The 15,839-nt window shown below is 36.5% G+C and overlaps 1 protein-coding gene across 2 annotated transcripts in view; it reads right to left on the bottom strand.

Moving 5' to 3' along the window:
- Stim2 (stromal interaction molecule 2) overlaps positions 1-15,839 on the bottom strand; it is a 170,230-nt gene that overhangs the window by 59,567 nt on the left and 94,824 nt on the right. For both annotated transcript variants that reach the window (XM_076864692.2, XM_076864693.2), the window contains exon 3: positions 6,867-6,981. In XM_076864692.2, the coding sequence (XP_076720807.1) occupies positions 6,867-6,981 (115 nt within the window). The remainder of the gene's footprint in view (positions 1-6,866; positions 6,982-15,839) is intronic.

Raw genomic sequence — 15,839 nt, 5'->3', positions numbered from 1 at the left:
CTAGTAGTAGAAATAGTAGGAAAGTTTGCAATGAGATAAGTAGGAATGTAATAATGAAGGAAATGGAGAGGTGAAGTTGGACCCTTCCCTTATCTCCAATCTTTAGGTAAGAATCAAAGCAGCGTGGTTAAAAAGTGAAAGACTACTCATAAAATGAAAAGTGAAAGACTACTCATAAAACATTTGAAGAATTGCACCTATGCAGCGAGCATGCAACCTAGCTCGTATATTTCCTCTGCTTATAGAAGCAGTGCAGTCCTCACTTGTAATCCAGTCTGCCACTGCAGAGGACTGCATGAAAAATAAAATGTCCAAAACTTCTCTGTTGAGTTCTTAAAGTTCTTTCTGTGGGATCAGTAAATAGTATGCTGGGGTATTTGCAGCCCTGGGATTGAACAACTGGTGTAGCTGGCAATATCCCAAAGAGGAACATGTTGAGTTACTGTGGAGTTGGGAAAGAACATGGGGAAATCCCAAGCTGGCCATAAGCCTTGATGTGGTTTGAGGGGGATTCCCTATTAGAGGGATCGGGACTACCACATGAGTACAAGAACACCCTGAAAACCCCAGAGGGATTGCTGAGAGTATTGGAAACAGCATCCAAAGTAGCCATGCAAAGTAAAAGGAAACGGAGAATTCATGGCAGCACTGGCATGGCCACTGCTTTGTGCATTAAAGTTAGCCAGATAATGGGAGTTAGCAACTGGCATGGCCACTGCTTTGTGCATTAAAGTTAGCCAGATAATGGGAGTTAGCAACTCAGGCTAAATTCCTAGAGTACAGGAAGAGTGGACACTAGAAAGAGGAGCCTGTTTAGAGCAGGTTGAAGCAGGGATGTGCTGTTTGATTTAAAATTAACAGATGTGTGTCTGCAGGTTATGACATGCTGCTTTGCTAAACTGAAGGATCATCACAAGTGCATAGTCCATATTAGGGAGTCAGTGAAAACTAGGACTTTCAGACGGGATCCACTCACAGAGTCTATTATTTCTAGTGACTCAGAAGTTGAGGTGGAGGGTGATGATATAATGGAAACTAGATCAGCAATGATACAAAAGTTAAAGACCCAACAGGAGTGGCCTGAGTGGGTAGATCCAGACCTGTTCCCCACTCCAGAGAGAGATATACATACTGCCAGAAGACCCTATCCTCTCACAGAGATGGTGAAACTGGAGTCCAAGTTCAAGCAGAAAATGAAAGAACGTATACTGGCATAGTTGCTCCACTTGCAGGATGATGGAGCAGAGGGGATGATATAGAACTATAGTTCTAAAGTGGATTCAGAAACTGCTCACCTTTACGTCAGCGGCTTTACACCAGTGCTGCTGATGATACTGCAGGGTCATTACTAGCTTGGAAGCTTTTCACCACTCACAATATATGGTCAAATTTGGGAGATGTTCCAGGTGCCTAAAGGCACCTGGACACCTATGGTATGGAAGAACTACAGAGCTATTTGTGGGAAATGGAAATAAAACAATCTATTTATATGTAACCTTTCCCAGAAACAGACTATTTTTACTGTCAGGATTAGGAATGCAGTGTTACATGTGGCCCTTCCATCTATTTATGGTGCCCAGGTAATCAATATTATCCCTATTAACAGGGCAGTCACTCCAGCAAGCAGTACAATGTGACAGCAGATCTAGCAGAGACAGAAAGATTATAGGAGAAAATGGGAGTCTGAAAAAAAGCCCAAAGCGGAAGGACCTCTTTGAGTCTATAATAGACTGAAGTGGGGAGACTTGATTGCAGAAGGAATGAATGAAAGGAAAATAGATAAACAACCTAATACCTCACTACCATTGGTAGGTATAAAAAGCAATTGCTAAAGCCCAAGAGGTTTCATCCATTACCTGTCAATAAGGAAAAGGTAGACTGGACTTCTTCAAAAAGAGACAAAGACAAGCCTCTCCTATTAGAAGATGTAATGGAAGCAGAGTCCACAGCTCCCCTTGAGAAATCTTTGAGCCTATGGTTGTGCGACAATTAGGGGGTAGGTCAAGTTTCAGAGGTCCCCATCTCTGGATCAGAGACCATTCACAAAACTGGCAACACATTGGTTTTCAAGAAATATTCAGAGCAAGCACTGGTAGACAAAGGAGCTGAATGTACACTGATATATGGCAAACCTAATAAACTCTCAGGCAAGTTAACTGCTGTTGTTGGATATGGGGTTTAGGGGACAGTTAGGGTCCAAGACATAATGTTAACATTACAGCATGGATGGATACCTTCCATCCACCCACTACCAACTCCAGCTCCTTAATATATAATAGGTGCTGATGTCTTGTGGGGGAGTTCTGTTTGTGTTATTAGGAGATTAAGCATGTGTCAGCTGTAAAGCCAATATTAAAAGGCATGCTGAACACCCCCCTGCTATTTTTGTTTGGGTTTTTTTTTGGGGGGGGGCACCAGAAATTGAACCCAGGAAGGCTTAACCACTGAACCACATCCATAGCCCTTTTTATTTTTTATTTTTAGATAGGGTCTCACTGAGTTGCTTAGGGCCTTGTTATGTTGCTGAGGCTGGCTTTGAATGTGTGATCCTCCTGGTTCAGCCTCCTGAGCCACTGGGATTACAGGTGTATGCCACCACACTCAGCTACCGCCCTGCCATTTTGCCTATATCCCTGAATTATTGCCACCAAACAACATCAGCTCCTCAGTAGCCATCAAGAATTAATGGAGACCATATATAAACTAGCTAAAGTAAATAAAATTTGCTTAATCCACAGTACTTTTAACTCTCTGTGTGAACAATAAGAAAGATAAGCAGAACTTGACAGTGGACTACAGGGCATTAAATAAGGTGATCCCTCCACTTTATGCAGCCATTCCCAATATAGCCATCATTCTAAATGAGCTTAGCACTCAACTGGCAACTAGAACTATGTGCTAGACCTTTGCTAATACCTTCTTTAGTGCCCATGTCCAATAGCATTAAGGTTACAGATAAAGAACACTTAAACGAGTCTAGGACAAAAGTAACTACCTACTGTTACCAGCTCTTCAAAACATCACTTTGGAGACAAGAAGCATGAGTTGACCCCATGGGGGATGTATAAGTAGCCCCCAGTGATTTGCCTTACTGACCACTTGAGGGGAGAAAGGATGTCAAAATTTACAAGTAAGGCCTACTGTGTTGGGAACCTGGTCCTCACAATTACATGTAATGCTACTCTTGGGTGTCAGCACCCAAGGAACACTTTCTATCAGCTTATGGCAGTTTTGTACTCTAGAAATGTCTTATTCTCTCTCTATCCGTGAAGTGCAAAGGTTGGTATGGTACAGCTGTCCAGGCAAGCCTACAGTGTAGGCAACATTCTAACATTGTATACTGTTTCACAGAGCTAATTTATCATTACAGGTGCCTATTATACCCCTGTCATATTCTCCATAGGTCATCAACAAGTAACCTATTCCTGGACTGGGCAATAGAAGTTACCTATCATGCTACCCAGACCAAATGTTGGATCTGCTCAGAATTCCCTGTGATAACAGCACACAGACTTCCCTGGGTAGCCCAACTTGTAAATGCATGGAATGAACTTGAATAACACAAAACCAGACTAAAAATACTCACCCACCAAATGGCTACTAAATAAAACTTTTGCTTTAATTAGACAAACATTACATATCTCTTCAGTACCTGAGTAAATGGAATGGGCCTTCATGGAAGGTAGCAATTCAAATTACAGTTAAAAAGACAGCTTTTCTTTATGTCACCAATACTGTCATGGTGTGTACTGTGGATATGTGGGCCCTATGGATGGCCTTACCTACCTTACCACTGGAAAGGACAATGTACTTGCCTTGTGTCCTAGTCAAAGTTCTCCTTCTTCTACCATATACACGTAGGAACTGGGAGAGCATAAAGGTAAACCACACAATGCAGCACCGTGCCTACTGGTGAGTCTACTCATAAGCTGTTCTTTCCCTACCAGATGCAGTGATTGATGTGGAATCTCAGGTACTGACTCTAACCTCCCACACTGCTCAACAGCTCTTCATCAGATGAAACATAGCATAGCCTTGTTAAATGAGGAAAAAATACTCACAAAAGAAAGATGGTTTTTAAAACAAAATGGCACTATATATGATTATGGCTGCATAAGGTATAGTACGTACAGTCTTAGGAACAGAATGTTAAGTATATATAACTGGTAGCCTTTGAGTCACCTTTTGTAAAGGTGTAATGCTATTGATGCTGTTTCAATTGATATACTCCTAAGTGGTTATCCTCCTTTCCCTCAGCATAGAACTACTATACCTTATATGTTATCTTCATAACCTTAGCATGGCTGCTGATGGGTTCATGCTGTTTGTACTGTAGAATATGAATGCAATGTGCCTCCAAATCCCTACCACAAGGGCTTCACAGAAGACAAGCGGCAGTATGTGACTGTGAGGACCCTTAAAGGGCTTTTAAGGCACTAAAGGAATGGAATTTTAGGGAAACATTAATCAGAGTCTAGGAAAGCTTGTGCTGAGATAAGAATGACTCTAAAGAATATGATAATTAAGGAAATAGGGGAAGGGAACAGGTGTTGGGTTAAATACTAATCAGTGTCTAGGAAAGACTGATGTGAAATAAGGAGGATTCTAAAGAATAAAGAAGAAAATGGAAAGGGAGAGTTGCCCACTTCCTTTATCTCCAATCTTTAGGTGAGAATCAAAGCAGAGTGACTACGGTTATAAAGTAAAAGACTATACTCATAAGACATCTGAAGAACTCCACCTGCACAGTGAGCATGCAACCTACCCCTTATATTCCTTCTGGCTTGTAGGATGGTAGGACCCTCCACTGTAATTCTGGCTGCCACCATAGAGGAATACATGAGTAATAAAATTTCTCAAATCTCTCTATTGAGTCCTACAAGTTCTTTCTTTGGGATCAGTAAACAGTACAGCCCTACAATTGAATATGACTCTACTTGGAACTGTGCTACAGGCCATTCATACTACATTCTGATAAAGAACTCATGTCCTGAGACTTCATATGAGACTAAATTTGGACTAATTAATCTGGCAGAAAAATATTCAGGCAGCATAGAATTGAGTCAGCGGCATGGGTTTTGCTGGTAGCTTTTAGCTAGGTTTACTGTGAGAATCATGATCAAAAAGCAGAGCTAAAGGATTTTTAAAACTTATAGTTTGACCAGAAGAGTGCATGTAAAACTGTGGTCAAGAAGAGTGTGATTTTTAAAGAGATTATAGCCACTAAGAGGTGCTAAGTGCTTCATGCAGAGACAATAGGAGAGCTGGTTTGAGGGCATCTCAGGAATTTATAAGACCACACCTATTATAGGCTCAGAATATAGAAGGGAAAATTCCTATAAAAAAGATGCTGGGGGGCACCATGCCTGCACAGGGGAACCTAGGAAGTTGTTTCACTATGCTCAGCCACCTACGTACTCAGAGGCCACTGCAGCATTTGTCCAAGGAGGCCTGGCTATTTAGTCTTCAAGCTGTCAGCAGACCTGGGCATCGTCCCCATGGTGCTCATTCTGCAGGAATGTAGGTATATGGAGCAAAGGGATCATGGAGGTTTCCACCAAAATTTCAAAGAAAGGCTTAGGAAGCCAAACAAAGCAAGGTCAGAATCTCAATGTGAGAGGATGATATGTAAAGCTGTGAAGGTAAAGCCAAAGCTGGAATGGAGATCTTAGAATAAGAGGTACCAGTAAAGTGGACTGTTTGCTGAAGAAAAGCTGCTGGATTAAGACAGAATCAGGCTAAGGGAGAGGCCAAGAGCACAACAGGCAAGATTAAAGGTGCTCCGTTTGGGGAGCACATTTATTTGCCTTTTGTCCTAGAAACTATAGATGAAATAAAAGGACCCGTTTCCCTAGTTGGGTTTTAGTTTTGTTTTGATCCATCCCTTCTCTCTCTGTCCCTATTCCTCCCTTTTAAAATGGAAATATGTACTCTGTACCACTGTATATTGGATATATGTAACTTGGACTTTTGGGCAATGCTAAAACTCTTAAGATTATGGGACTCCTGGAGATAAATAAATGCATTTCACATTGTAAGATGGACATGAGCTCTTAAAGACCAGGGAAAGTGTGTGATGGTTTGGATATGAGGTGTCACACAAAAGCTCCTCTGTAAATGCAGGAATGGTAAAAGATCATATTACGAGAGCTATAACCTAATCAGTCCATAATACTTTGAATGGACTGACTGGATGGTAGCAGTAGGCAGGTGGGGCAAGAGCACAATAGGCAAGATTAAAAGTGCAGGACAGTCCAAGCCCTTTGGAGAGCCCAAGGAGGTGGGTCCCTGAGAAATACACTGAAAGGGTTCATTTTACTGCAGCCCCTTTCCCTTACCCTGCTTCCCTGCTGCACAAGGTGAACAGGGCTCTAGCACACCCTTCTACCATGATGTTCTGCCTCATCTTGAGTGCAGATCAATGGAGTTGGCCTATCATGGAGTAAACCTCTGAGACCATGAGCCAAAATAAACTTTTCCTGCTCTAAGTTGTTCCTCTTGGGCATTTTAGTCACTGACAAAAAAAGCTAACAGTTACACTATGTTTATTTGATACAACTTTTAAATAATGCAATTTAGTAGCTGAAACAATGTTACAGAACTTTAAGCTCCTGGGCATATATTATCTATCTTATTCATTTTGGTATAAAGTAACAAATTATCTGAAAACAGCCTGATACTTAATAAATCTAAGATAAAAGTCACTTTTCAGAATAAAAACTGGAATAGTTACTAAAATGTAAGTGTTTTCACATAAATATTACTTTAAATTTTTTGTAAAACCATATGCAATTAGTGAATTATCAACAGCTAAGCAGGGCAGAAATGCAGAAGATAAGAGATCACAATCACTACAATAATCTTACCTTCTGATGTTTTCCATCGTTTCCATAAATCCTCAACAGTTATATGCTTATCTTCTCTGTGCAGATGACTGTGTTTATTAGTAGCATCTTTATATTTCATATCTTCTCTGATGAACTAGAGAAAAGAAAACACTATGTTAAATAGGCTAAAATTAACTAATTTAGTTTTGATTTAAAAAAATCTTATATGGCTATTTCTCAGATAATAACTGGTATATTTTTGATACCTATTTGTTACATATATTTTGTGAAGTGCCTCTTACTAATTATCCAATAAAAATATTAGTGTTAAGTATGTATTGAACATTCATTATTTACCAAGTAGAAATTACATAACAAGTATGTCTATACACCTAAAACACACATACATATACAAAGGGTCATTAAGCTTTATGACAATCCTATAAGAAAAATATTATTTTTCTTTAAGACACAGATGAGAAACCAAGGCTGAAAGGGAGTAAATAATATGCCCAAATTAAATAATTTGAGAGATTAAATAATACGGTTGAAATAATGAACAACAGAGTTCAGATTCCAACCCAAGTAGTAGTTATACTCAAGAGCATAATACATTTTTACAAGAGAATGTTTTAAAACGTAATACCAATCTTTCAATTACTGCATCATATTTCTGTTTTCCTTTTAAAATATTGCTTATAACTTAAGGGCATTTGGTTATGATGTGCAGAACTGATGTATTTTACAAAACTGAAGTATACCCTCTATTAGTCTTACTTTAAAATATATACAGAGCCAGACAGTGACCCACGCCTGTAATCCCAGCACCTCAGGAGGCTTAGGCAGGAGGATTACAAGTTCAAAGACAGCTGCAGCAATTCAGTGTGTTCCTAAGGAACTGAGTGAGACCCTGTATCTAAATAAAATACAAAACAGAGTTGGGGATGTGGCTCAGTAGTTAAGTGACCCTGAGTTCAATCCCTGGTACCCCACCAACAACAAAAAATAAAAATAAAAAGTATGTGGGTGTGTGTATACACAGAGAAAGTAATAAAATTATCCTTACAAGAACTAACCAGTTCTACGTTACTTCTTTAATTGTTTCCCACTGTCTAACAAATAAAAAGCAAATTCTTTTTTTATGGCTTATGTATCATTTATAAATCTTTTCCCTAACAATCTTTAAGGCTTATATCCTGATACTCCTCCCTAAAAAGCCTTTAATTTTATAAAACTGATATTTTTCCATGTTCTTTCAACCTCAATATTTCTGATATTCTTGTTTCATTATTGTTTTATTAGCACTTAAAATTGATTTTTTTCTGATTCCAAAAACATAAGGATTATTTCAGAAATCTAAAATGCAGAAAGTGAAAATCCCCCACAGCCCCATTTCAGAGGCATATATTTCTGACTTTACACTGACAATTAACATCATCTTCAGACAAAAGATGAGATTTTGCTTTTTACTAGAGTTGTTCTATACTAAACTATTTAGTAGTGGTATAATATCAACCAAATATTTCACTTTTCTGATCTTCAGTGTGCTTGAATACCAAATACAGAAACAAGATTTTAAGATCAACAAACTATTTAACATGTGATCAAGAGACTAGAGTCAATAGTACTGATTCTGGTCTAGATACACTAGATACTGAAACTGGCTGTGGCCACACTTACCTTTATAGTAATTAGGCAATGTTTTCAAAGTACCTGAATCATGCATTTTATAATACCTCTCCATAAGAGATTGGAAATTCAACATCTGGTCCTTCATCACTATTGGTTTCCATAGCACTAATCCAAAACATTACTTTAGCGTTTATATATCTGTTGCTCTAAATATTGCCCTACTCCTTTTTTCTAACTGCTTCTTTTTAAAATTATACTAAAAGGCGTCTAATTGCTCCAACTCCTCCTTTCATCCCTCCCATTCTTCCTGACTGATCTAGTAGAGATTACTGGCTTTTATCTAGGAAAACCTAGAGTAAAAATCATGATGATGGACAAAGCAGAGAGGAAGTATGTCCTGGAAATGATCTAGTCACTTAGAACAAATGGCAAGTGTTTCATTTATATGATACATTTTAAAAACAACTAGGAAATCCTCTTCATCATATGAACACTTAGGAACCCAGAGTATAATTCTGGTGCTTCAGAATTATTACAGTTCAGAAATAAGATAACTTCCACATACAACAGATATTGTATTCTAGCTACTTAATATTTTAAAAGGACCAGAATGAGTTTATAAAGATCAATAAACCCTTAGACAAACTAAAGAAAGTGAGAAAACACTAAAATTAACAAAATTCAGAAGAAAAAGGAAATGTCAAAACAAACACTACTGATATTCAGAGGATCATCAGAAATTGTTTTGAAAATTTATATTTCATTAAGCTAGGAAATCTTGAAGATATTGACAAATTCCTAGAGACATATGACCAAACCAAATTGAATCATGAGGATGTGGAAAACTTAAACAGATCAAGTAATGAAATTGAAGCAGCTATCAAAAGTCTTCCAACAAAGAAAAGTCCAGGACCAGAAAGATTCTCAGAAAAGTAGTACCCAACCATTGAAGAACTAATACCAAGCCTCCTCAAATTATTCCATAATATAGAAAAGGAAAGAACACTGCCAAATTCTTTCTACAAAGTCAGTAACACCCTAATACCAAAATCAAAGACAAATCAAGGAAAGAAAATTTTAAGCCAATATACTCGATAAATATACATGAAAAATTCTTAATAAAATATTAGCAAACCATATAAAAAACATATTTAAAACACAAGGCACCATGAACAAGGAGTTTGATCCCAAGGATGCAAGGTTGATTCAATATATGGAAGTCAATAAATGTAATTCACCACAAAAATAGCATCAAGATCAAGAATCATATAATTAATTACCTCAATAGATGCAGGAAAAGCATTTGACCCATTCTTGTTTACAACACTAGAAAAACTTGGGACCGAAGGAACTTACCTCAACATTGTAAAGCTATATATGACAAACCCAAGGCCAACATTATTCTGAATGAAGAAAAATTGAAAAGCACTTCCTCTAAAAACAGGGACAAGGCAAGGATGTTCACTTTCACCACTCTTATTGACATAGTCCTTAAAACTCAAACCAGAGCAATAAGGCAATGGAGGGAATTAAAGGGATACAAATAGGAAAAGAAGCACTTAAACTATCTCTGTTTGCTGACAACACTCCATATATTTAGAAGACACAAAAAACTCCACCAGAAGACTTCTAGAACTCATAAATAAATTCAGCAAAATAGCAGAATACAAGACCAACACTCATAAATTAATCATGTTCCTGTACTCCAATAATGAATCTGCTGAAATAGAAATTAGGAAAACTATCCCAGTCACAATAGCCTTTAAAAATTTAAATAAAATACTTGGGAATAAATCTAACAAGGTCTCAAGGTGAAGGACCTCAAGGTCTTAAAAGATGGTAAGACCTCTCTCATGTTCTTGAATAGGCAGAATTAATATTGTTAAAATGGCCATACTACTAAAAACGCTATACAGATTCAATGTAATTCCCATGAAAATTCCAGCAATATTCTTCACAGAACTGGTAAAAGTAGTTCTCAAATTCATTTGGCAAAATAAGAAACCCAGGAACTGGAATTGTGGCTCAGAAGTAGAGTGCTCACCTAGTACATGCAAGGTGCTGGGTTTGATACTCAGCGCCACATAAAAATAAATAAATAAAATGAAAGTGTTGTGTCCAACTAAAAAAATATTAAAAAAAAAAAAAAGACTAAGAGACCCAGAAGAGCAAAGCTAGAGGCATCATAATACCAGACCTCAAATTATATATACTACAGAGTTATAGTAACAAAAACAGTGTGGTACTGGCATGAAGACTAGTGGAACAGAACAAAAGACACAGAGAAAAATCCACATAATTATAGTTATCTGACACTAGAGAAACATGCCAAAAATACACTTCGGAGAAAAGATAGTCTTCTCAACAAATGGTGGTAGGGAAACTGGAAATCCCTATCTATAAGAATGAAATTTGACCCCTATCTCTCACCCTGCACAAAAGTCAACTCAAAGTGGATCAAAGACCAAGGAATTAGATAAGAGAGCCTACAACCTCTAGAAGAAAATGTAGGCCCAACACTCCAGCATGTCAGCACAGAAACTGAATTCCTTAACAAGATTCCCAAAGCACGAGAAATAAAATAAAAATCATTAAGTGGGATGACATAAAATTTAAAAGCTTCTGAACAACAAAGGAAATAATTAAGAGTGTGAAGAGACAGCCTACAAAATGGGAGAAGGTCTTCGCCACCTGGTCCTTAAGAACTCAAAAAAATTAACACCAAAAAAACAAATAACCCAATCAATAATTGGGCAAAAGAACTAAATTGATACTTCTCCAAAGAACAAATAAAAATGGTCAATAAATATATGAAAAAACTGTTCAACATCTCCAGCAATTAGGTACATGCAAATTCAAACTACATTGAGATTTCCTCTCCCTTCAGTCACAATGGCAATTATCAAGAGTACAAATAATAATAAATGCTACTGAGAATGTAGAGGGAAAGGTACACTTACTCATACATTATTGGTAGGACTGTAAATTAGTGCAACAGGCACTTGAATAGGCAGAATTAACATCATTTAAATGGCCATACTACCAAAAACGAAATACAGATTCAATGTAATTCCCATGAAAATTCTAGAGACATTCTTCACAGAACTAGTAAAAGTAGTTCTCAAATTCATTTGGTAAAATAAGAGACCCAGGGACTGGAGGTGTGGCTCAGCGGCAGAGTGCTCACCTAGCACATGCGAAAAGCAATATGGAGATTCCTCAAAAAACTAGGAATGGAACTAGCTATCCTACTCCGAAGTATGTATCTGAAAGATTTAAAATCAGCATACTACAGTGACACAGGCACATCAATGTTGGTGGCAGCACAATCCACAAGATCCAAGCTATGGAACCAACCTAGGTGCCCTTCAACACATGAATGGATAAAGAAAATATGGTATATATACACAACACAATATTACTCAGCCATACAGAAGTATGACATTATGGCATTTGCTGGTACATGGATGTAAGTGGAGACTATCATGGTAAGTGAAATAAGCTAGTCCCAAAAAGTCAGAGGTCAAATGTTTTCTCTAATATGTGGAAGCTAAACCAAAATGGGGTACCAGGAGGGGATAAAAAGAGAGAAAGCAAGAAAGAGAAAGGGAAAAAAAAGAGAGGGAATTTCAAAAAATTAAAGATTAGTAGAGAAGATGAAGGGGATTGAGCAGCAAGAGGAACTAGGAACAAGAAAAGGGGAAACACTGGAATGAATCGGAACAAACTTTTCTTTGTATACACATGGATGTAGCACAGTGAATCCCAACATTAAGTATATCCACAAGATATTCATTTTAAAAACTATAAATAAATTTCAGAAAGATAAATAAAGGAGGAGAGTAGGGAGCAGGCATTGTGGAACAGGGAGAAGTGCTGGGGACTAAATTCAAACAAATTATACTTCATATTTTTGGGATTATTTCAAAATATATCCTAATGTTATATATAACTAAAAAAAAAATTTAACCATAATTTTAAGAGAACTCAACACCCAGGAGATGTGACTTATCATCACAGTTAAGTACTCAGACTTTGCAGTGTGACAGACATATAGTCAAAATCTGACTCCACTAGTCATATTATTAGATACTTACTTGCAGGTTATTTAACCTCTCTTTAGCCTTCTATTTCTGTTCTGTACAAGGAATAAAACTGCCTATGGTTTTGAAGATTACATTTAAAATCCCTAGATGGTGTGCATAGAAAAATATTTTATAAACCTAAGTAAATAAATATAACATGAATAATTAATTTTACCCTGACTAAACTGGTGGGATTAATACATATTCTAGAGATGACCAGACACTTATTAGGGTAAGATTACCAGTACTCTTGGATATTCTGAAACAAACTAAATAACACTGAGATGTAGAAGGAAATCACAGCCTCTCTGCTGACAATGTAAGCAAGTTCCAAGGACACCTGTCATCAAAACAACACAATGTCCAAGGTCTGATATGTGAGTCAGTTAAAGCAGATGGATTCCTTATAAACAACTGCAGCATTCTTACTTGAAAATAATTCTCAAATAGCTTGCATAAGATCTCAGAGGAAAGACTATACAACCAAAATCGTACTACTATAGTCCCCAATTTTACAAACAAGAAAACTAAGACTAAGGAAGGAAAGATTAGCCATTTACTCTATTTCATGGAGCTACTTAAAAGGAAAATCCAATACTGAAGGTAAATTTTGAAGAATTTCAAAAAGTTTTTCACCACTGTGCTAACGTGGATGTTCTGTAAAATGCACTAATTCCCAAACTCTTAATAGAAAGAAAACACACACACACACACACACACACACACACAAAAACACTAATAAAGCATGAATTACCAATGTTTTTCTCTTCATCCTAAAATTGTTAACTCAAACAGGATGGTTGGTATGTCCACACTCACAGGACCATTCAGAAAACTCCATAAGAACTTACTTATGGAGTTACTTATTTTCTGTGCTTTAGTTTCCTTGTCTGCAAGATAGTAAGCCTTTGAAGGTTAAGAGAAGACCATATTTTTTATCAGATGCAATGCAATGCAGAAAACACTTAAGCATTGTATACATATACATATATGGGTATATGAACACATATATATAAATTAGCTACCTCTGGTTATTGTTTTTGTTCTTTCTTTGTTTGTAGTACTAGGGATTGAACCCAAGGGGGCTTTACCGCTGAGTCACATCCCCATCCCTTTTTATTTTAAGATACACTCTTGCTGAGTTGCCCTGAAAATCCTCCTCAGACTTTCAAGTAGCTGGGATTATAGATGTGAGACACCACACCCAGATACTGGTTCTTTTTTGATACTGGAGCTCTAATTACGTTGTAGAATACTAGCAGTGGTAGCATATTATTATGTGTTATTACAAGGTCCTATTAGTTATGTCTAGTTTCTATCACTGAGAAGTGTGTGTTTATACACTACTACTGCTTAGCAACTACTTATAAAAGTGAAAAACAAAATTCTTTGGATAGTCAAACACTAAAATAATTCAGCATCAGGATTCCTGTACTACTAGAAATGTTTAAATTATTTTCAAATGTCTTATGAGCAGAAGAAAAACAATACCAGATGGAAATGTGAATTTTCATAAAAGCATTAATATTACTGGCAATGTAACTATGCAGGGAAATACATGCAACTATGGTATAGGTCAGTGCTATTTCAATAAAGCTGTTGGGGGAAAAGATGTGTTCTTTTAAATAATGTATAGGAAATGACATATTCATAAATCAGTGGAATCCTAGACTAGTATAATTTTTGGAGGGCAATTTTAGCAAGGGATTCTTTAAATTATAATACAGGTATATAGTATTTGTAGGTATGAGAATATCAATAAGACATGAATTCTATATTTTAGAAGTTTTTACTTTCTGCAGAACTAACGAATTTGTTTCATGTCATAGAAATGTAAAGACTGCATTCAGTCTGAACACTTAAATTATGAAGTAGCTATCACTGATTCTTTTTGATACTGGGGATATAATTAGAGTACTAGCAGTGAAAGTGTATTCAATTATGCATTATAACAAGGTCCTATTAGTTATTTATAGTATCTATCACAGAGAGTAGTAGTGTATTTTATGTTTATATGCTACTACTGCTTAGCAAGTAGTTGGCAAGTACTTAAAAGAAAGCAATGCTATATTTATAAGATATAATCATTTAGAACTACTCTTCATTAAAATAGCTTAATTAGTCAATTAAATTGATGTAATATTTGTAAAATAAAAATGTTAAAACTTGTTGCTATAATTTGAATCTTAAATGTACCCCAAGGTCCATGTGTTAAAAGCATAGTCCCCAGCTTGGCCTTTTGAAAGGTGTAGAGACCTTTAAGAGATCAGGCCTGGTGGTGGTAGGTCTTTGGCTACCAGGGGCTTACTCTCAAAGAAGACTGTGGAACCCTTCTCTCTTTCCTTCACTCTGGTCATGAGATGATCAGGCTTCCTCTGCCCCATGTTCGCTTCATAATATAGTACTTCATCATAGGCCGGAAGCAATGCAGCCAACCACCAATGGACTGAAATCCACAAAACTGTAAGCCAAAATAAATCTTTCTTTTTTAAAGTTGATAAGCTCAGATATTTTGTTATAGCTACAGAAAGCTGACAAATAAATATATTAGGTACTATGTTTGTATATGATGTTATGAACATAATGAAAAAGAATATTCTAAGAGAAAAATACATAAAGATAACATTGATTAGTGAATGGGAAATGCAGGAGGTCATCAGGAAGATTAGATAAGTAGCCAAGAGAGACAGTACTTACAGATTAAACTGTGAGCCCCTGCATACAATAAAGACCCTAAAGTGAGATGGAGGTATCTCAGAGTAGGGCACATGGAAACAGACTTAAAACTATCTCAGAACAATTCCTTGCGCATAATGATTAAAGGTTACCATCAGTTTTTTTGAAAACAGAAACTGGACACTAATTTCATAACTACTACACAGCCTTTATTTCATATACATTTTTTAATAAACTATACAGTTCTCATTGAAAAGAAACTCTAAATTATGTTAAATTATATTAATTAGTACTTACCAGCTTAATTTAGGTCCTATCTCTTTAATTAATTTATTTAGTTACCAACAGAAGATCATTAGTACATAACTGCCTTAAAATACATATGGAACTGTGAGAAAAAATAAAACTCCATCATTTAGACCATAAAATCCAACATATCAAAGTAAATTCTGTAATTACTATGCTTCGAAATATCTTAAATAAACATAGACACTGATAACTCTGAGAAAGTTTAGTGACACCTGGTTTTCAGAGAATTCCTTTAACTATAAATCTGGATACCAAAATTCAGATTATGGATAATGTATCAAAAAATTAATTTGTCAGGATTCACTGTGTA

This window comes from Callospermophilus lateralis, chromosome 8 (genome assembly GCF_048772815.1).
Source record: "Callospermophilus lateralis isolate mCalLat2 chromosome 8, mCalLat2.hap1, whole genome shotgun sequence".
NCBI classification, from domain to species: domain Eukaryota; kingdom Metazoa; phylum Chordata; class Mammalia; order Rodentia; family Sciuridae; genus Callospermophilus; species Callospermophilus lateralis.
Note: the sequence above shows the minus strand (reverse complement) of the source record. Positions and strands in the feature narration are given on the sequence as shown.